General features: G+C 45.1%; 3 protein-coding genes across 10 annotated transcripts in view; 1 reads left to right on the top strand and 2 right to left on the bottom strand.

Moving 5' to 3' along the window:
• Nucleotides 1-6,208: 6,208 nt before the first annotated feature.
• stk16 (serine/threonine kinase 16) lies at nt 6,209-12,661 on the bottom strand. Of its 2 annotated transcripts, none has more exons than XM_017438700.3 (8): nt 12,534-12,661; nt 10,984-11,097; nt 10,295-10,514; nt 9,984-10,117; nt 9,152-9,239; nt 8,522-8,650; nt 8,303-8,424; nt 6,209-7,362 (listed from the first exon to the last, which is right to left on the bottom strand). In XM_017438700.3, the coding sequence occupies exons 2-8, from the start codon at nt 11,067-11,069 to the stop codon at nt 7,224-7,226; spliced, it is 918 nt and encodes a 305-aa protein (XP_017294189.1). In that variant the 5' UTR covers nt 11,070-11,097; nt 12,534-12,661; the 3' UTR covers nt 6,209-7,223. The 2 variants fall into 2 exon arrangements, with proteins under 2 accessions (XP_017294189.1, XP_037835943.1); XM_037980015.1 differs by lacking the exon at nt 6,209-7,362 and adding an exon at nt 7,378-7,477.
• Nucleotides 12,662-12,840: 179 nt separating this feature from the next.
• Nucleotides 12,841-16,702, top strand: LOC108249364 (PEST proteolytic signal-containing nuclear protein). 3 transcript variants are annotated; one of them, XM_017438715.3, is made up of 5 exons: nt 12,841-12,931; nt 14,022-14,248; nt 14,974-15,048; nt 15,128-15,183; nt 15,250-16,702. In XM_017438715.3, exons 1-5 carry the CDS (start codon nt 12,886-12,888, stop codon nt 15,359-15,361), a joined length of 516 nt encoding a protein of 171 aa, XP_017294204.1. In that variant the 5' UTR covers nt 12,841-12,885; the 3' UTR covers nt 15,362-16,702. The 3 variants fall into 3 exon arrangements, with proteins under 3 accessions (XP_017294204.1, XP_017294203.1, XP_017294205.1); XM_017438714.3 differs by having other exon boundaries at nt 12,858-12,931; nt 14,019-14,248; XM_017438716.3 differs by lacking the exon at nt 12,841-12,931 and adding an exon at nt 12,940-13,998 and having other exon boundaries at nt 14,071-14,248.
• LOC108249363 (interleukin-18 receptor accessory protein) overlaps nt 16,286-21,710 on the bottom strand; it is an 11,560-nt gene continuing 6,135 nt past the window's right edge. For 4 of the 5 annotated variants that reach the window (XM_025002125.2, XM_037979828.1, XM_025002123.2 and 1 more), the window contains 7 exons: nt 21,292-21,421; nt 21,069-21,220; nt 20,604-20,741; nt 20,297-20,392; nt 19,427-19,564; nt 19,247-19,362; nt 16,286-17,110 (listed from right to left, as the gene is read on the bottom strand). In XM_025002125.2, coding sequence (XP_024857893.1) covers nt 16,844-17,110; nt 19,247-19,362; nt 19,427-19,564; nt 20,297-20,392; nt 20,604-20,741; nt 21,069-21,220; nt 21,292-21,421 — 1,037 coding nt within the window. In that variant the 3' untranslated portion in view covers nt 16,286-16,843. The remainder of the gene's footprint in view (nt 17,111-19,246; nt 19,363-19,426; nt 19,565-20,296; nt 20,393-20,603; nt 20,742-21,068; nt 21,221-21,291; nt 21,422-21,710) is intronic. The other variant, XM_025002124.2, reaches the window with a different exon arrangement.

The raw sequence follows: 21,710 nt of genomic DNA, 5'->3' as shown, positions 1-21,710 counted from the left end.
GGGGGGGCAGCCACTCGCTCTAATTAAACCCCCCCACCGTCTCCCCTCCTCCGGCGGGGCCAACCCTGACCTTCCAGCCTCCGCCTTACCGTCGCTGTTTGCCCCAAACTGCAGGAACGTTTCCATGAAACGAGCCTTAAAGTCACACATTTAAATAAAAATCTGGAGCCAAGACTCGTCACATCACCCCGTAAAGGTTTGGACCCACAGGGAGGGGGTCACGTCCCCCGGCCCGGTTCCAGGAGGGATCCCAGGCTGCCCTGATCCGGGCGAGGAGTCCCGATGGGGTCTTTGTTCTTTAAGGCCGTTCAGACTTCGGATCCGGATGCCTTCAGGGGCGTCTCCCTCTGGAGGTTCTCCAGACAGGAGCGGAGCCCGGATCAGACCCGGACTTCCTTCTGGTCCGGGATTCTCTATGGGTTCCCCTCCTGGACCCGACCCCAGGCAGGAGCCGATAAGTCGGTCAGTCCTTCGATATAAACTAAGAAAATGAGTAAATAAGAAGGAAAGTCAGTAATTATTAGGTAAGTAATTAGGTAACTGATAAGTAAGCAAGTAACTGAGTATTTTGTAAATAATGAGGTAAGTATTAAGTAAGTAGGTAATCAAGTATTAGGTATATAACTAAGTATTAATTAGGTAAGAAAGTATTAAATAAACATGTATGTGTTATATAATTAATGAAGTAAGTCTGAATTAAGTATATAAATAAGCAGACAGGAAGTTGGATTTGTGGAAAATTCTTCTGTTTTTATAAAAACTGATGTTTAATTTAAACTTAGTTTGTTCTGAGAGAAGCTGAAGGTTCTTCCAGACCGTCTTCATTCTCCTAAATCACCGACGGAGCCACGTCCCGCGGCGACGTGAGCGTTCAGAAATGAAGTGAGGTCTGAGGAACCAAAAGAGGCGGGGAGCCGAACTCGGCTCTTCCAGCTCTGATCTGTTTGTTAAAAACCCAGAACTGTTCATCTGCTGTGACAGTATTTGTTTTTTCCCAGGACCGGTCAGCTGATCGACACGAGGACGACGACTTCCTGTTCCGACACAGACCTGCTGACCTCGACACATGACCCCGACGCTGGCTCGGAAACAAACGCGTCCTTCTTCCACCCGCGGTAAACAAACTGTTTGCTCTGGTATGAACGCGCACAGGTGGCCTTTGTGTGGCGTCCGGGGTTCAGGGGCGGGTGAAGAGCGCGGCCATCAGTCTGGATGACAGCATCAAAGGAGCCTCCGTCCCGTGTTTGCAGAAGTTACACGTGACCCTGAGCGTCGGCGTGTAGCTGCAGGTATTCAGAATTTAACTCCTGAAGGGAACACACCGTCAGGCTCATTACGGTCACCATGGAAACCTCACACCTGGCTCTCTCACTCCCTGACAAACCAGTTCATCTTTTCATGACATCTGGGGTCAGGTTGTTTCCTGGATTCCTATTCTATTTACATAAAACCCACAGATAATAATAAGTGTGTGTGTGTGTGTGTGTGTAGGGGGGGGGGGATCACGCCGACATCTCATCTGTGTAATGGCCGCCCGTTTATCGCGCCCCGCTGTGACTGACAGGTGGAAATGACATCACTAAAATTTAAATCGTTGTCCTTCTGTCTGCGAAGCAATACACGCTAAGTGATGCAGATTCCACCTGCAGCCACACACACACACACACACACCTCCTGGTTTTTATTTGACTGTCCCCCGCCGCCCCAGCGTGTCGCTCAGATCCAATTGGCGTAACTGAGCCGGGTCAGGCGGCGAACAGAACCGTAACAATCTGTGGAGGCAAAATAAAAAACAGCTCCCGGTGATTAGTTTTGTCCTCTTCTTGTGTTTCGTTCAGTTTGACAAACTGCAGCGTTTATTGAAGACACGCCTCCTGGTGTGTGTGTGTGTGTGTGTGTGGGGTGACAAGTTAAAGGGGTAGTCCGGACATTTTGGAGGTCTACGGTTCATGCCGCAGGTCTTAACACTCAGATCTGATCTTCGTGACGTCACGCTCCCCACGCCGAATTTACAGAAGCAAATATGGCCGCTGCGGCTGTCACTCGCGACTGTGCCGCTTCTGAAGTCGCTGTCCAGTCGGAGCCGACTTTACTTCCAAAATGGTAAAACATAAAAGAAGAAAAAGAGCGTAAATGGTACCGATGAGCTTCAACGGAGCTGTGGCTGCTGCGATCTGTGAGGAGGCGGAGCTAAGAGCGTTGGGATTGTGATGTAACAGTTCACACTTTGAAAAACATCGGATCGTGTCTGATTCGGTCGCTTCTTTTCAAGAGTTACCAGTCGGTTCTGGAGCTCAGAGGACCGAGAAGTCTTCATAGAATTATACAATTTAAACGACATAAACCTTTAAAGCAGGGATGTGGCTACAGGGGGGCCTGGGGGGGCCTGGGTCCAGGAGCTCAGAGGATGAAGTCCTCATCGAGGCCCGGCTGACAGGCGGCTTGGTTTGGGGGTTTTTATCGTTTCTCGGGGCTGAGAGAAGATGGAGGCTGCCAGTCTTCCCATCAGCGGGACACAGCTGTCACGGCGCCATTTCAGGAAAATTAAACAGCCTTACGGTAAACGGGGCCGTCCTGGGAGGGGAGGGGGGCGCCGCCCGCAGCTCCCCCCTCCTTCAGGCGCCATCCTCGCCGTTTGACGTGATAATGGATCCAAATTGATGAAGCCACTTCAGTCATTCTGTGTCGACTCCACCTGCGAGGGACACCAGGCCTCCTCCACGCCCCCCATCCATCACCCCCCGCCCCCCGCAGGGCGCCGGCTTGTTTAATCAACTAATTTGCTCTCCTTTGGCCACCTTTTAAAGAGCGAGCCGCCTCTGGATTATAATCAGCGCTCATCAAACCGTTAGCTTCTCCTCTCTCTGCAAAGGTTAAAACCTGTAATTAAAAATAATCTGCGGGGCCACAGTTCCGTCTTTAATTGGCTAAAGAAATCACATTGGTTGGGTTTTAACGACCAAAACGATTTGTCTCGACTCATTTAGCCTCTGACTCAGCACTTATTAAAACTAATTTAACTCTTTTTTTTCTTTTTGCTGTTTTATTCATTCATTTTATTTATTTATTAACCTTTATTTAACCAGGAAGATCTCACTGAGATTAAAAATCTCTTTAAGAGAGATCTGGCCAACGATGGCATTTATTATATCAACGTTTATTTTTTTTATTTTATACGTTTCAGAATTTTTATTTTATTTACAAATATTTTCCTCCATTGAAATCCACAGAGATCTTTTAAATCTCTTTAAAATCAGCTTCAGCAAACTTTATTTTCCTATGCTACATTTAGCTACTGTTTCGCTATCTTTAGCCTTTTGCTAGCTTTTGGAGACTTTAAATATTTAGCTACACATTTGTTACTTTTAGTTTTTAGCGACCCTTTTGTTCTTTTTAGCTAGCCTATTGCTAAATTTAGCATTTGTGTAACATTTTGCTACTTTTAACTTTTAGCTAGCATTTTGCTATGTTTACCTTTTAGCTAGCCTATTGCTACCTTTAGCTAGCCTTTTGTTACTTTTAGCTAGCCTATTGCGAAATTTAGCATTTGTGTAACATTTTGCTAGTTTTACCTTCTAGCTAGCTTTATACTATGTTTATCTTTTAGCTAGTTTTTTACTAGTAGTAGCTTTTGACCAGACCTTTGACAATTTTTAGCTTCAAGCTAGCCTTTTGCTACTTTTAGCTAGCCTTTTGTTACTTTTAGCTTCTAGCTAGCCTTTTACTACTTCTAGCTATCCTTTTGCTACCTTTAGCTCATGTTCTGTTTCTTTTAGCTTTAATCCGTTATAACCAGACGTTTTAGCTCCTCTCCGTATCTGTAAACGTCACTGAGTTCTAATAATCTAATCATCACGGTTGGCTGCGGCGGCCATCTTGAATCACATTGACTCCACTCTGGCTCGTGATGATATTTTGCTAACAGACAGAGAGGCTCTGTGTTGTATTTATTTTGTCAGTTTGACTCTTTTTCTCTGACTTCCTGTCTGAAGGCACGTTTTACCTGTTCCACCTGTTCTGACCTCTTACAGCAAATAACAAATAACGCACACACGCCCACACACACACACACACACTCTTTAAAAGACTTATCGTTCGGCTCCATTTCATCTAATCACTTGGCACGAGTCCCGCGTCTAAATAAAGAAAGAATAAATAAAAGAGAAACTGGCCGGGCCAACGTGTTGCTCTCACCTCTGGAGATGAAATTACCTGAAAAGCTGTTACAAATCAATATAATCAATGCAATCAGCTAACTGACGCAGGCAATCTCCCGCCAGCGCGTAAAAACACCCCCGCCCCGCCGAGATCAGCCGTAATCGCCCCCGAGGGCGACGTTAGGCTGCAGCTTTGTACACTTAATGAAATTAGCGAGGCCGGTTCCAGAGGACGGCCGGGTCTGGACCGGCGCCAGTAATTAAGACCAATCCTCCTTAATGAACTCGTTACAGGCCCCGCCCCCTCCCCGCCAACTAACCAGAGGACGCCCCGAGCACGAGCCGTAACTCAGCCCACAACTTCCGGGTTTGTTTACAAGGTTTCACGGCTGAATTCACCGCGTTTGTTTTTGTACACATTAAAAAAAAAAAGGTTTAAAGAGATTCAGGAGCCGCTTCCCGCTGACCCATAATGCTTCGCTAATTAAATAATTCACCAACTGATTCGAAGTCTGCAGGTGGTTTATGGTGACGGGTCCAGATAAAGTTGATTTCCTCCCGTCTTTTAAAACTTCTGCCTTTACCGTAAGGGTTCCCAAATGCTGGACTGTGGACTGGATCCAGGACCAAACGGAGACGCACCTGGACCCGCATCGGCTGGTGGCTCTCAGGACCAGAACCAGGACCACGGTTCAGATCTGTGCACAGTCTCTGGTTTAAGAGGCTCAGGGTTTCTTGCCCTTGACAGGAAGGGTTCTCAAATGGTGACCCAGACCCAAATGGAGTCCTGTTTGGGCCCAGATCGGGTCACAGATTATCATTTACAGTAATTATTTCTGCTTTTCTAGCCGAACCTCCTTCAGGTGGACGCGTAAAGACTCAGCTGTCTGAAGTAGCGGCGCTTCTCTCCGAGCTCAACGCCAACATTGAGCCGACCTTGCATTCGGCGTTGAATGACATCACTCTGGCCCGTCATACGAAGCAGATTGTGTCTCCTGCGTCCTGAACCCCCGTCCCCCAGGTGATTCAGAGCGCCGCGGCTCGTCGGGGTGTTTGTGTAATAAAGGGCCCGACGCTGTAAACACGTGGCGGGCTGCGTTGTATTTATGGCCGCTCATATTTGCGTACTCGAGCCCGGAACGGTGGGAAACACCAGGGAATGTAATTGCAGCAGCAGCGAGGCGTAACATCTCGTTGATCTGAGTGGATGTGAGGGTCATAAATCCTGCGGCGGGGTTGAGTTACGGCCGGCGGGAGGAGAGGCTGACGGCAGATCAGATCTGAGATTAAAGGCAGGAAAGGACCAGAAACAGTTTCCTCTAAAACCAATAACTTCAAACACGCTTCACAAGGAAAATAAACACAATTAGGCCACTTTTCTGCATTCAGCTCCGACTAAATTTAACAGATTTTCTTAACTTTTGAGAAAGACGTAAGAAGCTTTAGTGAAAAGAAGACGGTTGGGAACTGAACCCTAAATGTGAAAAACGTTACGTACAGATGTGATTACAGATGCAAAAAACTGCACCATTCCTGCAGATGATGGAGAGGTTTGTCTTAATTTTGTCACCGGCTGATCAGTTTCTTTAGAACATCCGTCTGTAAACATCTGGACCTGAGGTGGTCTGTTCAACAGTCCTGGATGGGAGGCACTAATGCACCCCCATACCATCAGAGAGGCAGGCTGACCTCAGAACAGTTCTCCTCTTTGGTCCAGAGGAGACACATCTGTTCACATCTGGCTTCTTCTTTGCCTGATAGAGCTTTAAGCAGCATTTGTGGACGGCACGGTGAACTGTGTTCCTGAACCAGCCTTGACCTTTGACCTCAGAGCCTGGTGAACCTCTGCCCATCTTCAGCCTCTAAAAGCTCTTTTTATCTGACTGACCTGCTGAGAATTAACTTAATTAGTTAGAAAAGCTCCTCCAGATGTTTCTGTGACTTCAGCGGCTGAAATTAAAAACGTTAACGAACGTTTCCAACACCTGCATGAACACAAACCTCATTTTGCTTTTTATGACGCGACATAAACCCACTCCGCTTCAAAGACGTTAAATACAGGAAATAATTTTATTTCATAATTCTTAAAAAGTATACAGTTCATAGACGGCTACAGATCGAATACTTTAAACATCATAACTGTTATAAGCTGCAGTTTTTCTCTCCAGCAGCTTTACTTTGTTTCTAAGAACACAACTTTATGTCCAAACTCAGCGATAAAACATAAAATATTTAACGAGTTTAATATATTACATGGAATAACTGTGCAAGTCAAATATCGAGGTGGATTCAAGCTTTAAATTAAAGAAAATATCGTTTAAAGGTACCGTTTGGGTCTAAATACGACCTTCAGAGATGGAACTGTACCCTGAGAGAAACAAACACCAAACAGAGACAAGTTTAGATTTAAATGATTTTAAAACATTTTTCTCTTCCCTTTTTGTGCAGGAGAATATATGTTTACATAAATATGTGAATAAAAAGCTAAAACATTTGATTTAAAGTGTGAAAAATGTTCCACAGTCTGAGGAATCCAGATTTCTTTCTTTCAGGATTGAAGTCGAGCAGCTTTTACTCACAGGAAACTTCACTAAAGCTTTAATATTTTCCCTTTTTACTCCAAAAAAACTAAATCTACATTATTAAGTGAGGATTTTTACAGTTCTGTCCTGAAATAACAAACAAACAAACAAACAAACAAACCTCAGCAGAACGGCCCAATTTAGCTCCAATACTTTTACAGTTCTGAGAAGATAAAAGCTGCTAAAATTGGATTTTTTACTAAAATTAAATAAAACCAACCTGCCCGGCACAGTTTGAGCCAACAGTTTCTGACAGAACCAGATGTTTCCAGGTGTTTCAGCCGCTCTGAAGGAAAATAAAAGGACTTCTGTGATAAATAAAAACACGTAAGGCATCTCGTTTCGCTCGAAGCTTGGATCCATAAAAACTGAGCCGGTCCAGAAAAAGATAAAACGAGTATCCAGGATTTAGACTGATCCCACGGAATGAGAGGAACTATTTTAAGGTGGAATGAAAACGCTTTCAGCTCCGCCGCCGCCGCCATCAGACCATGTTGGTCTGAGTGTTCGGACTGCGGCTCTGCAGGTCCTGGACCTGGTCCAGAACCCAGCTGATGTTGGGCCTCTCCTGGGCGTTGGAGACCATGATGGAGCTCAGCAGAACCTGGAGGCCCTCGGAGTACCTGCAGGCGGGCCCGGAGGACGGAAGGCAGAGGGTCCGGTCCAGATCCGGGCGTGAAGAACGACAGAACCGACATTTAGGGTCAGCTCACCGAGAAACAGGAAGTCAGCTTCAAACTGGATCGAACAGGAAATGAAGATTTTCTGCTGCCAGAAACTTCTTCTGTCAGAAGCTAAACATAGCAAAAGGATAGCTACAAGCTAAATGTAGCAAAAGGATAGCTACAAGCTAATAATAGCAACAGAATGGCTAAAAGCTATAAGGAGCAAAACACTAACGAAGTATCAAAGAGGTAGCTAAAGGCTAAAAGTAGCAAAATGCTAAGAAACGGAAGCAAAAGGCTAACAAGAAGCTACAGTAGGAAAGTACCAATTGAAAGTATTATGGACTAGCTACGAGCTAATAATAGCAATTGTTGGCAAATACCTAAAAGTAGAAAAACACTAACTAAAAGGCTAGCTATAAGCTAAAGTAGCAAATTAGAAAATAAAAGTACCACAGACTAGCTAAAAGCTAATAACAGCAAAAGAATGGCTAAAAGCTGAAAGTATCAGAAAGGTAGCTAGAGGCTAAAAGTAGCAAAAACAATCAAAGTATCATATGCTAGCTAAAAGTTTAAAATGTCAAAAGGCTAACTAGAAGCGAATAATAGCAAAACACTGATGGGGTAGTTAAAAGTATTAAAGAACAACTAAAAGCTAATAATAGCAAAATGTTAGCTAAAAGCTCAGAGATGCTAAAAGCAGAAGCAGCAGCTGAAGAGATCTGAATATTAGTAAATAAAGTTAAATATTGTGAGCAGCTATCAGCTGAACGAGCCGAAGGAGTTAACAGAAATAAATGTAGGAAAAATAAACATTTATTATTCGAAGCTACCAAAGAGAACTCTTCTTTGTTCTAAAGGTCGGAATGGATCAAAAAGCTAAAGTTTGACCTCTGACCTGCAGGACGCCGGGATGTGGACGGGGTTCTGGACGGCCAGAGCAACGCTGTCCCCCTTCTGGAAGATCAGGTCGTACGGACCCTCCAGCATCATCATGCAGAACAGGACGCAGCCCAGAGACTGGAGGAGAACCACGGAGAACAAAAACACGGTCAGGGGCGTGAAACATGCCGAGGACAGGAGGACAGGACAGGGGGACAGGAGGACAGGCCCGTACCCAGATGTCCGTGCGCTCGTCGATGATGCAGTGGCTCTCCACGTTGAAGAGCTCCGGAGCTCTGTAGGAGATGGTGCAGCGCTGAGCCGCCCAATCCTGAACCGTCATGGCTTCCCTGGATCCTTTCACCTTCAAGAGACAGTTTCATCAGAGAGAGGACCAGGAGGACCACCAGGAGGACCAGGAGGAGGACCAGGAGGACCACCAGGAGGACCAGGAGGACCAACAGGAGGACCACCAGGAGGACCAACGAGGCTTCACGTCTCTCTACTCGGCTGGAAACAAAATAACTACCACCGTGTCTCTTGTCTAAATCATAGTTTGACTCTGAGCTAAAAACAACAAACGGGACAGAATTCCGGGACAAGAATCTGTTCTGGAAGCTCCGAGAAGAAAAGGAAACTCTGAACAGCAGCTGCTGAGTCACAGCAGGAACCGGTTCTAAGGACCGGTTCTGATCAGGAAGGTTCTGCTGTCATCTAGAGGGAGAAAATCAAAGTATTTGAGTCTCATCTGAACTCAGCTGCAGCGAAATGACACGTTTGCCTCGTCGGGTTTTTTACAGCGAAGCTGAGGAGGAAGACGGCCGCAGCAGCAGCCGATGTGAAAGGAGGTCGACTGTTTCCTCACCTCAATCCTGGCCCGGTTCATCGAGCCCAGGTCCATCAGAACCGGCTTGTCGTCCTCGTCCAGGAGCACGTTGGTGGGTTTCAGGTCTCTGTTAGATCACAAACGAGTCTTTAACCGAGTTAAGACTCGGTGAGGATAATCCAAACACCGATCAGCCAAAACATTATGACCACTGAAGGATAAGGAGAGGAACTCTAAGCACCTGATGATAAATATATCTGTGAGCTAAGCTCCACCATGATATAAATATAGATTTTTATCATTTTTGTGTAAAAATGAGTCCATAAAGATGTCATCGAGCAACTAAAATAGCCTAAAATCTAAATTTAAACTCAACTTTCCTAACAGGCGTGTCTTCGTTTTATGACTCTTTTAGTTTCTTTTGACTTTGGCAGTTTTCTCTGTGGCAGGAAATCCCTTCGTTTAATGTTTGGCTTCATTGTTTGAGGATTAAGCGTTTTAAAAACATTTTAAATCCAAACCCGTCTGTTTAAACTAACTGCAGCGCACGTCTGCTTTGATGTTTCATGATGTAAGGAGACCTCGAGTGTCAGAAAAGCCTTTAAATAAAATATATTATTATTATTATTAACGTCGCTCCAGACCAGTAAGAATCCAGTTTTCAAAGCGGCGCTCTCGTAAACAGAACCAGCTCGTTTCCAGGTGATAAATCACCAAATTCTGAATCATCAGCTCAGGTTTTCTTAGAGTTCAAATCAAAGAATGAAAACTAAACTGCCTCTGAGCCGAAACAGAGAATATAAAATCTAAACATATTTATTTAATCAGAAATGAATGCACGTCACCCGCTGTGTGTGTGTGTGTGTGTTACCTGTGGGCGTAACCTTTATCGTGAATGGCCTTCAAACCCGAGCAGATCCCGCGGAAGATTTGTAAAATCTGTCTCTCAGGCATCCAGCTCCCCTTGTCCCTCAGCTTCTCCAACACAGACCACAGAGTCCCCTTCTGTTCAACGGCACAGAGACGGGATCAGACTACTTCCTGAGGGCAGACTCTCCCCACACACACACACACACACACACACACACACACACACACACACACACACACACACACACACACACACACACACACACACACACACACACACACACACACACACACTTCAGCACAACCACTCACTCTGACGAACGGCAGCAGCAGCCAGGCCTCGGTCTTCCCTCCGCTCTCAACGAAGGCGTGTGACACCAGGCTCAGGACGTTGGGGTGGCTGAACATCTGGTGCATCTCCACCTCGGTCTGGGCCTCCTGCCGGGCCTGCCGGTCGTGACACAGGATTTTCTTCAGGGCGTAGAACCGCCCGTCCTTCGCTCCCTCCACCAGATCAACGAAGCTGAACCCGCTGGGGAGATTCAGACAAAGTTCAGAAGATCCAACGGCAGAAAAACAAAACAGAGCCTGGTACTGATGGTACTGATGGTACTTACACGTCACTTCGTAACACAGCTCAGTCCTAGTACATAGTTAGTACCCTGTATTACCAATAACGTACCCTGTAAGTACCTGGTATTTACTTACTAAGGACTATGTAGGTAAGTAGTTTGTAAGTACAAGTAACAAATCTCTTCATATTACAGCTCAGTCCCTGTAGGTACCTGCTAAGTACCCTGGAAGTACTCGGTACGTGCCCACTAAGTACCTTGTAGGCACAAGATAAGTACCTGGTATTTACCCACAGAGTACAGGGCTGTATCGTGTATTTCTAACTTTAAAGTATAGAAGTAACAACATCCCTTATAGAGTATTTTTGTAAAGTACCCTCATATGAAATAAATAAATATTTATTATTATCCTTTAACATTTAAACTTACCCTTCATCTAGTTTCTGGACAAAGTAATATTTCTTGTTATCGATGGTGATGGAGCCACGGGAGCAAATACACAAGGCCTGTCCCATCCTGACTGCTGCATCCTTTAACCCAGAGCTTTAAAAAAAAAAGAAAGTATTAGGATCACACAGTACTGTGCGAAAGTTTTAAACCACCTTCTAATAAATCAAGGAGGTCCTCTGAGTTTCCTAAAAGTCTTTTTTTTTTTGGCCTCAAACAAAAACCCTAACCGGCATTTTCCTCCTCAACAAACACAGATCTGTCCCTCTTTCCTACTGAAACCAAACCTTCAGACAGAAATAACCCACTGGTTCCCAAAGTAGAGGTCAGGGCCCCACTGTGGGTCCTCAAACACCGAGTGAAGGTCCTGAAATTTTTTCTAGCAATTAAACTAAATATAAAATGATTCAGAGTTGCATATTTTTGCCTTAGCTGAGAGTTAAAATCAGTATTTAAATCAGTTTAATAGTCATTATGCTCTTCTTTAACTGGCTTAGATTTGTTTTTATATTTCATTACGTTCATCAGCTGCTGTTTTGGTTCCAAACAATAACTTTGGGATTTTCCAACCTGACAGGAATCTGAGTCTAACATAAACTCTGGTTGTTAGTTTCCTGTTTAAGAGTCCGAACAGACTGTTGGCTCGTGTTTTCAACGACCAGAACCCCAAAAATCAACCAGCTGGAATTGGACATAATAAATCCAAAAAAGGTAAAAAAAAAAAAAAAAGGGTTTTGTTGGTGTTTGTTGTTGTCCAGCTGCTCAATCTGTGGGTGTATTACTAGTTATTTAATAAAAATTAACTGATTAAAATTATTCTGACCCCTGAAAAAATTCTGAACTTTAATTAAAGAACATCTGCTGAAGGTTTCATGGGAATCTTGATTAAATGATAACAATATTTGTGACGGATGACAGCTTCTACATTGTTCAGTGGTATGTCGGACAGTAATTACCCCCAAATTTTAAAACACCATAACTTTCCTATTTTTTAATCCAGATTAATCATCTTGGTGACATTTTAAAGTTTTGTTTTTAAAAGCTATTTCCACTGAAATCATCTTTTTTAACATAAAACCCCTTTTGAAAGGTTTTGCTATCATCCACCAACATCTGGGGACAGAAATTAATTTTATTAAAAGCTGAAAAGTTTGGGAAACACGAAATTAATAAAATAATCAGAACTGAAGGAAGAATAAAAGGTCTGTAAAGACAGAAGAAAATAAAAAGTCCAACTGCCAAATAATCATCCACTTAAAAGGTTATAACAGGTCACACTTACAGAGAGTAACTTATTGTTATTTTAGTGTTTATATGGTTTATATGAGATTTTAACCAGCTGATATAAAATGATAGCTAAAGTGATGTTAGCTTAGCACATCGGCGACCGGCGCCCAATCAAAGCGACTTAAAGGCGATAAAATAAAATGGCGACGTGACGTCATTTTTAAAAACTGAATTATTTTAACTGATTCCTTAACATCAAGACTATCTAAACACGTAAAAAGGTTTCATTAAGCCTAAAGTCTTACCAGCTTTTTATTTGCTCCAACAAGCTAGCTTGCTGTCATTTTGCTGCTGATTCTTCTTCTTGTGATTTAATGGCGGCTCGCAAAGCAGCTAACAGGTGCATACCGCCACCTACTGTCCGTGAGCGTGTAACTTCACGTCTTCAACCCTTGTTTATATCATTAGAAAAACAATGTAAATAAAATAAAACTAAATGCCTACTACTACTATCATATTATTAATAATAATAAAAATAAATTCTTGTCAGTGGGGTGCTTTTTCTTCTGCTTGCCTTGTAAAAAGATCGTAGCTGTTTTGGGCCCACAGCGCCGCGGTTAAGCCTAGCGGCTCCAGCCGGGAACTACAGCAGAAGTCATGGCGGATAACGAGCAGAGCAGGAGAAGTTGCTCCGATGACGGAGGTGATACTTGTGCTGTTAAAACATCTAAAAGTCAGCAGGGAAAAAAATTCAAAGCCTTAGACAATGTCTTTATTTTTTACAGACCCCACCTGAGGAGGGGGGGGGGGGCGGTCTTTGAACTCCCAACAGTTTAACTTCGTGTTAGCATTAGCATGCTAATAATATTACCCTTGTTTTAACGCGTCCCATGTTGTTATGAGCAAAAATGTGAGACTTTAAGCATTAATCATGTAACAAAACAGATAACTGCGTATTTACTGTATTTTTTGAAAATATATATAGTCATTTGTTAGCTTGCTAACCTGTTAGCTAGTGCGCAAGTAGCTAGCCGAGGCTAGTTAGCCCATTTTAAAGTGTTGTTATTTCTTACTGTTCTTATTTTTTTTAACTTAATCAATTGAATCCAGTGATTCTCAAACTTTTCTTGCCATCTTTTGAAGGAAGAAACATTTTCAGACCTCCTGGTTCAGTAAAACGAAAACAAATTGGGGATAAAGAGCAAAACACAGATGCAGGTTTATTCAGTAAAGTCTTTTTTATTATTTAGGTGGTTTTTAATGTTTTATAGTTCACCTTTGCTGTGTTTTAAAGCGATTTTCCAGCTTGTGGTAATCAGATTTTCTCCTTAATAAGTTAAGACGTTGGGGTTTAAAGTTTCAACATGTCTGTTTTTATTTTTTTGGACTTTTTGCTGTAGTTCTTAGATGAACAGATCTTTTTCTTTTAGTTTTGCATTCTGGAGGTTGATCAGTGTTACTTCTACCGTCTCCAAATCTGTGTGTCTGTGTTTGTTTGTGTGTGTGTCCTGGTTTCTGTGGGTTGTTTATTTTTTGCGTAACACAAGTTTTAAGTGGAAACAGTGAAACTCAAACATGTGAAGGGGGGCACAGCTCAGTTTGAGAATCACTGAGTGAAACCGTCTCGTTGAGGAAACTTAAAGCTTCCCAGGTAGACCTGTTAGAGCGAGGGGAGTTTTAACTCACCTGTGATCTGTTCATGGCTCGCCATGCGGGTAAAATAACAGCTTTTAACACTCCCCAGTTCCCAGAAAGCAGTTGTTCACCTCGGTGAGTTGTCTTGCTTCAAGCAGGGCCGCAGGAGGAGGGAGACAGAGTGAAAACTAAGCCTGTGTCTTGTAGCACTGTGGGAGGAAAGGGGGTCACTGTCAAACGCACGTCTCAGCATCTCACCCCCGAGGACGAAGACCCGTCCTCCGCTGACCAGCTGGCGCCCTCCAAAGCCTCCAAAATCGGCTTTAGCATGAGCAGCAAGATGGCCACGAAGTCAAACCCCATCTTCATCAAACTCGGAGCCACAGTGAGTGTCCACTTCCGTCCTTTAAAGACGCTTTGTCCCAAAAGCTTCAACACGAGTTCTGTTAATAACTTAATAAAGTTGTAGGACGTCAGACAAATCACAAATGTTTTGATTGTCGCTCTCACTTAGTTTGTTTCTAAATGTTTTTAACGTTTATTAAAGCGGTGACAGATTCTGGGTGCATTTGAAACAAAAGGTGTCGGCAGCACAAATTCAGTGATTCCAAGATAAAATTTGTCCATTTTCTCCCAATTTTGTGTCTCCAACTAGTCCAAGAGTCCAAGGCTTAAAAAACAAAAAGTCAGCAGTTAAGGTATTATCTAACTGTTGGAGACTAGTTAGTGACGCAAAACTGAAAGAAAATTGCAATAAAATGGGTTCAGATTCAGAAAAAATCTTTTTTTTTATTCCCTGAGGAGGAATTAGTTTCAGTCAGTCGGTCGGCTCAGACTCAGATTAATACACGACAGGAAACAAGCTGAAATGAAGGCGCTGCAGAGTTACAGAAACTAAACGAGACGAGGTCAGACGCTCAGAACAACTCCAGGACATTCAGACATTTTGGAGACTCCCTGGTGAACGCCGCAGCTCAGTGAGACGTCTTCTGTCACCATCAGTGACGGTTTCCGAGTCCAGATTTTAGGTTTTTAACTCGACAGCGTGGCGCCGCGCCGCCTCCTGCGTTATTTGACCGTTTTTCTGTTTCTGTCCCCGTCTGGTTGTAGAAACCCAAAGAGCCCGCACCTTCGGCTCCTCCGAAAAAACTGGGGCTGGCGTCTGTTTTTAACGAAGACGATGACGTAAGTTCTCACGCCGCGCGGCCGTACGGCGGTCAGACAGACGAGCAGAAACTGACCGTAGCTTCCTGTCGTCCTGCAGAGCGAACCTGAGGAGATGCCTCCAGAAGCAAAGATGAGGATGAAGAACATCGGCAGGTAAACGGACGTGACAAACGCCGTCACGGCTCGTTGTTCGGAGATAAAAATGTTTCTTTCTTTTAGGGAGACGCCAACGTCTGCAGGACCGAACTCGTTCAACAAGGGCAAGCAGGGCTTCTCTGACAACCAGAAGCTTTGGGAGAGGAAGATGAAGACCCAAACTGAAAACTCCTAAATCACGCCAGTTATCCACCAAGGCTCACATGTTTTTTGTATTGTTGCCTTTGTTTGTTTTTGGGTTTTTTTTTTTTTACAACTTATCAGCTTTTTGAGCATCGTTTATTGAAGAATCGTCTCGGTCGTCTTCGGCTGTTTGTCCACCGGGCTGCGGCTGTTGGACGGGGAGTCTCCAGGATGTCTACAAACGATTCGCGGCCGTTCCCAGATGAGTTTCCGTCTCAAAATATTCCCAGTTTGGTTTCTGCAGTTTGGAAACGTGAGACAAGTTTGGGAGGATTTCAGGAAAACCAAACAACAAGAAAAGAGAAAAAGTGATTAAATGGAGAGCTGGTTTGTGATAAATACGTCACATTTTGAACTTGTTAAAACAAAAAAAAAAGGACAAATTTTCCTCTCAAATTAGTTTCAGAGTTGTTGCAGGCGTCTCGAACCTGTCTCAGTTTAGTTTCTGTAACTTTAAAACATCTGGAGGCGTATTTAGAGCAGATGTTTGAATCCATCAGGGAGGGTTCATTTTCCTGAATAATCGGCGCTTTGTGGAATAATTACATCACATTTAAAAGCAGAGACGCCGCCGCATGTTTACTGTAAACCGAAGCTGCGGTCACAGAGACGTCCTGCTGTTAAACATCTGGGCAGAGATGTTTCCGTTCCTTCGTTTTCAGCGACGGATCGACCCTGACTGTCGTTTCCACTTTATGAGACTTTCAGAATAAAAGACGGTTGTGACAATCGCCGGGTTTAAATTCGTCCATTTTAATCAAACCTTGAAGAATCACAACCGCTGTCCTGAGTCCAAATCCGTCTCGCTTCATTTCTAAAAATCAGAAACGTCAGCGCGGCGGCCATGTTGGGCACGAAACAAAATGCACGCTGCTCTGATCGAGGCGGCGAGCAAAGATTCAGATTTTTTCTCGCGGTTCTGAGTCTCCAGCTGAACTCCGACAGCCTCAGCCCTGAAGAAGCATTAATCAGAAACTCGGCCAATCAGAGCGCTCGTTTCCTGTCTGATGTTTGTGTAAACTTGTACATAGTGACAACGTTTTCTTTTTAAACCTGCAGTGTTGTGTTTTCAGAGCAAACATGTAAATAACCTTCTGTAGTTTTAGTTTTTCTTCTTCTTTGTCTCTCCTAACAGCAGAAATGTGATTTACCCTGCCGGGTCTGTGCTGGAAGCCGTTATTACAAGAAAAGGGTACTTTTATTTCAGGTAAAGGTCACGCCGCGCTGACTTATCCTGTTTCTGAAACTCTGTCATGAATTCCCCATCCTCCCGTGGTTTACCTGTAACACCTGGGCAGGATCCCCCAAATAAAAGACGTCAACATCTTCTGTCCTCAGCCTGTTTTTATTGAATCGGGTTAAACCGACACAAACGTTGGTTCCAGATGAAAACTTTCAGACTTCCAGTGGAAACGTTTCCCCCACACTTTTCTCTTTTCTCCTTAAAATGTTTCACAGCGTTTTCCTTCTGTCGTTATTTAAAACGTCGCTGTGGAAACGAAGTTTCCGATGAAACCGCCGCCGCTCTGCGGTCGGGCAACGCTTTCCTCAGGGAAGTCCAGAACCTGTCAGCCGTGGAGGAGGACGGGTCCGAGCTCCAGTCCAGGCCGGGCAGAACCTTCAGGGACCTTTGGAGCAGTTTGGACAGCGGGGGGTCTGTCCGGGGGAGGGACGGCGAGGTCCCTCCGGTCCCTCGGGTCCGGACCAGCAGGAGCCTGAGGGCCGCGTTCTGCAGAAAAGCCTGGAGACGAAAGGTTGAGTCAAAGTGATTTCACAGGAAGTCTCTGAGGACGTTTCATGTGGATGGGACGAGCTCTGGAACAAAAAGTCCCCACGCCGCCTCTGGTTTCAGTTTGTGTCAAAGCAGAGACACTAAACGGGCCGCCGCCTCGGAAAGGTTCAGTTTTACTAGAAACCGACGTTTCATCTGAAGGAAACAAAGTTTCTGTGCTGTTTTCAAGTCGAAACTAAAAGTAAAAACCTGCTGGTTTAAAAGAAAACTGATTAAAAAATTAATATCTCATTATAAAAATAATCAAACCCAGATTTAAAGTTTTGTTTCTGCTGCGTTAAAAAGTCTCAGGTTTAATTTAAGGTTTGTTAAACTGCTGAATTCATTATTCCTCTGCAAAAATGAGATTTACCATCTATTTTTTTTTTCTGGTCCTGGTCCAGAAGGAGAAACATTTTATTCATCTCAGCTCAGATTTGAGTTCAGCTGAGAGGCAGAAGAAAAAACAGACTTAAAAATATTAAAATAATTAAAAACATAAATAAATAAAACAAAAACATTTCAGGATTTAAGCCGAATGAACAGATTGATTTTAATTTGTGCAAAATATAAGAAACGTTTAACAACATCCTTCAGACCTGTGGGGTCCAATCCTGGTCCTGGACCTGGTCCCAGTCCCGGTCCTGGACCTAATCCTGGTCTTGGTCCTGGTTCTGGACCTGGACCTAATCCTAGACCTGGTCTTGGTCCTGGATCTAATCCTGGACCTGGTGTTGGTTCTGGTCTTGGTCCTGGACCTGGTCTTGGTCCTGGACTTGGTCCTGGACTTGGTCCTGGACCTGGTCTTGGTTCTGGTCCTGGACCTGGTCTTGGTCCTGGACTTGGTCCTGGTCCTGGTCCTGGTTCAAGTCTTGGTTCTGGTCCTGGACCTAATCTTGGACCTGGACTTGGTCTTGGTCCTGGTCTTGGTCTTGGTCTTGGTCTTGGTTTTGGTCTTGGTCCTGGACCTAATCCTGGTCTTGGTCCTGGTCCTGGTCTTGGTCCTGGACCTGGTCTTGGTCCTGGACTTGGTCCTGGACCTGGTTCAAGTCTTGGTTCTGGTCCTGGACCTAATCTTGGACCTGGACTTGGTCTTGGTCTTGGTCTTGGTTTTGGTCTTGGTCCTGGACCTAATCCTGGTCTTGGTCCTGGTCCTGGATCTAATCCTGGACCTGGTCTTGGTTCTGGTCTTGGTCCTGGTCCTGGTCTTGGTCCTGGACTTGGTCCTGGTCCTGGACTTGGTCCTGGACCTGGACTTGGTTCTGGTCCTGGTCTTGGTCCTGGACCTAATCCTGGTCTTGGTCCTGGTCCTGGATCTAATCCTGGACCTGGTCTTGGTTCTGGTCTTGGTCCTGGTCTTGGTCCTGGACTTGGTCCTGGTTCAAGTCCTGGTCTTGGACCTAATCTTGGACCTGGACCTGGTCTTGGTCCTGGACCTGGTCTTGGTCCTGGTCTTGGTCCTGGACCTGGTCTTGGTCCTGGACCTGGTCTTGGTCCTGGACCTGGTCCTGGACTTGGTCCTGGTCCTGGATCTAATCCTGGACCTGGTCCTGGTCCAGGTCAGAGCAGAGAAACACCTAAAACCTGCAGGATGGTGGTCCACGGACCAGGACTCGGACCGGGACCGGGACCAGGACCAGGACCAGGACCAGGACCGGGACTGGGACCAGGTCCAGGACCAGGATTGGACCCCACAGGTCTGAAGGATGTTGTTAAACGTTTCTTATATTTTGCACAAATTAAAATCAATCTGTTCATTCGGCTTAAATCCTGAAATGTTTTTGTTTTATTTATTTATGTTTTTAATTATTTTAATATTTTTAAGTCTGTTTTTTCTTCTGCCTCTCAGCTGAACTCAAATCTGAGCTGAGATGAATAAAATGTTTCTCCTTCTGGACTTTCTGATGCAAACGGATCAGAACGTGTCTCTGGCCGCCATCAGCTTCTTCTCTCCATCTGTCGTTTGGAGCAGAGATGATTTGTTTTGGCCGCTCGTTATTTAACTTATAAACAGATTTATTTTGACGACCACTACAGGAATCCTGAGGACCGGCAGTGGTCCTTGAACCGCAGTTTGGGAACCGTGGCTCTCCCTGACAAACCCACCTTCACTCCCGTTTCCAGGACGAAGACGGCGTTGGCGTCGGCGAGGTAATCGGCCGACAGGACGCAGAGAAGCATTCGGCTCCTCTTCAGAGCCAGAACCACGTCGTTGGTGAACGCTGCGAAGCAAACGGGAATCGTTGGAATCGTTGGTTGGAGGGAATCGCTGAGTGATCCGCTCACCTCCTCCAGGAAGGATGTCCCGCTCCAGCAGACAGACCCGGTACCCCCACCGGTCCTCCAACACCTGGGACAGCAGAACCTCTCCGGGTCTCTGAGCGTTCAGCTTCTCTGCGACAGACAGACACGAAGGAACCGGTCCTTCATCAGAACCCGGGTCCAGTTAGGAACACGGCCGAGGAGGTCTGCAGATCTTATAAACCCAACTTTTATTTACAGGAAACAGCAAATGTTGAAACTAAAAGAAAACGGAACCAGAATTTCATGTAATTTTGAATTTGATGGCAGCAACACGTCTGCAGAAAGTTCTTCCAGGAGCAAAAATAAAAGCTGTAAAACAGAGTGGTCCAATTAAAGAAACATCTGGAGGAGCTTTTATAACTAATTCAGTTAATTCTCAGCAGGTCGGTCAGATAAAAAGAGCTTTTAGAGGCTGAAGATGGGCAGAGGTTCACCAGGCTCTGAGGTCAAAGGTCAAGGCTGGTTCAGGAACACAGTTCACCGTGCCGTCCACAAATGCTGCTTAAAGCTCTATCAGGCAAAGAAGAAGCCAGATGTGAACAGATGTGTCTCCTCTGGACCAAAGAGGAGAACTGTTCTGAGGTCAGCCTGCCTCTCTGATGGTATGGGGGTGCATTAGTGCCTCCCATCCAGGACTGTTGAACAGATAACCTCAGGTCCAGATGTTTACAGAGGGAAACATCTGGAGACGAGTCGCTGCCATTAAATTAAAAACGATCCTTTTTTTTAAATAAAACCGTTTGATCTGTTTCCCCTGTGAATAAAATCTGGGTTCAGGAGATCTGCAGATCTTTTTGTTTTCGACTCAACATCCCGACTCGTTTTCATTTTGGTGATAAAAACAAATCAAACCTTCTGCTTCAGTGGAGATAAAGTCCGAACCTCCGGCCCACGTTGGAGATCCAGGGCTCCACACGTGAGACAGAAACACGTCGAACTCTTTCTCTTCTGGCAGACGAGAGATAAATAAAAAAAAGAAGAATGATATCAGTTTGTTGTGACTTTCAGACGGAGATAAAAAGCCTTTTTCAGTAAAGCGGCGTTCTGGTTGAGATAAGGATGCGCCGCTCATTGGTAACATTTCTGTGGTGGATCTTTATCTGCGCGTTCTCAGGGTTTTCAGACGGTTCTCAGACGGTTCTCAGCGGCACATTCTGACCTCCGGTATCGTTTCCGCGCTGGAAGCGGGACCTGCAGATGAGCCGGATCTCCAGCCACTTGGCGCGCAGGAGGATCCCGAGGCCGGCCGCCAGCAGAAAGCACGCCAGGGGACACCCGATCAGCGAGCGCCACCTGACTGATAAGAACAGAAATCGGGAAATGGATTTATTCAAGGAAATATTAGTTTATTGTTTTAGCTGTAATAATGTTTTTGTTAGCAAAATATCTCAATAATGAAACATATTTTTGATGGATTTGCTTCACAGCTGAGAGAGTCGTCCCGAGCGTTAACACATCAGATTATTTTACAGGTTTAACCAAAAGTAACATCATCATCTCTCAGCAGGTGATCCTAATCTGACCGGCGGGTGATATGCATTCCTTTAAAGTTTCATTTCTTTACTTCAGTAATCCACTCTGCTTTAAGACGAGGACTCAGGAGAGAAAGAAAGTGTGTGCCGACCTGGTCTCCTCGCTCTCAGGCGCATCGTGACGCTGCTGGTTCCCACGGCGTTGCTGGCGACGCAGGTGAACGCCTGGTTCAGATGCCGAGCCGTCACCTCTCCTATCCTGGCTCTCCGTGTGACCTCAGTCTTCTCAAACAGCAGCTTGTTCCTGGGGAAACAAGCCAGTAAATAAGACTTTATTTGCTCCTTAAAGCAGGCGTGGATTCTCCGCTCGCTCACCGAGGGTCGTCCATCGGCAGAGGGGTCGAGTTCGTCGAGTTCCCGCCGTGATTCAGGAACCACTCCACCTTCGCTGAAACGTTTAGCTCAAAATCAAAGACGGCCTTACAGGTGAGGCTGTGAGGCCGACCTGGAACGAGACAAACATTTAATCAGAAGAGCAAATAAAACCGGATCATCAGGAGGGTAAAGTGGATCTCTCAGGGGTCGATGACGGCGAGCAGATTTTATCAAGATTGGAGAGATTTCCATCCATCCATCCATCCATCCATCCATCCTCTTCCTCTTATCCGGGGTCGGGTCTCGGGGGCAGCAGCCTAAGCAGGGAGACCCAGACTTCCCTCTCCCCAGCCACTTGGGCCAGCTCCTCCGGGGGAATCCCAAGGCGTTCCCAGTCCCTCCAGCGTGTCCTGGGTCTT

This window comes from Kryptolebias marmoratus, linkage group LG15, assembly GCF_001649575.2.
Source record: "Kryptolebias marmoratus isolate JLee-2015 linkage group LG15, ASM164957v2, whole genome shotgun sequence".
NCBI lineage: Eukaryota > Metazoa > Chordata > Actinopteri > Cyprinodontiformes > Rivulidae > Kryptolebias > Kryptolebias marmoratus.
This window is presented reverse-complemented; position numbering and strand designations above follow the sequence as displayed.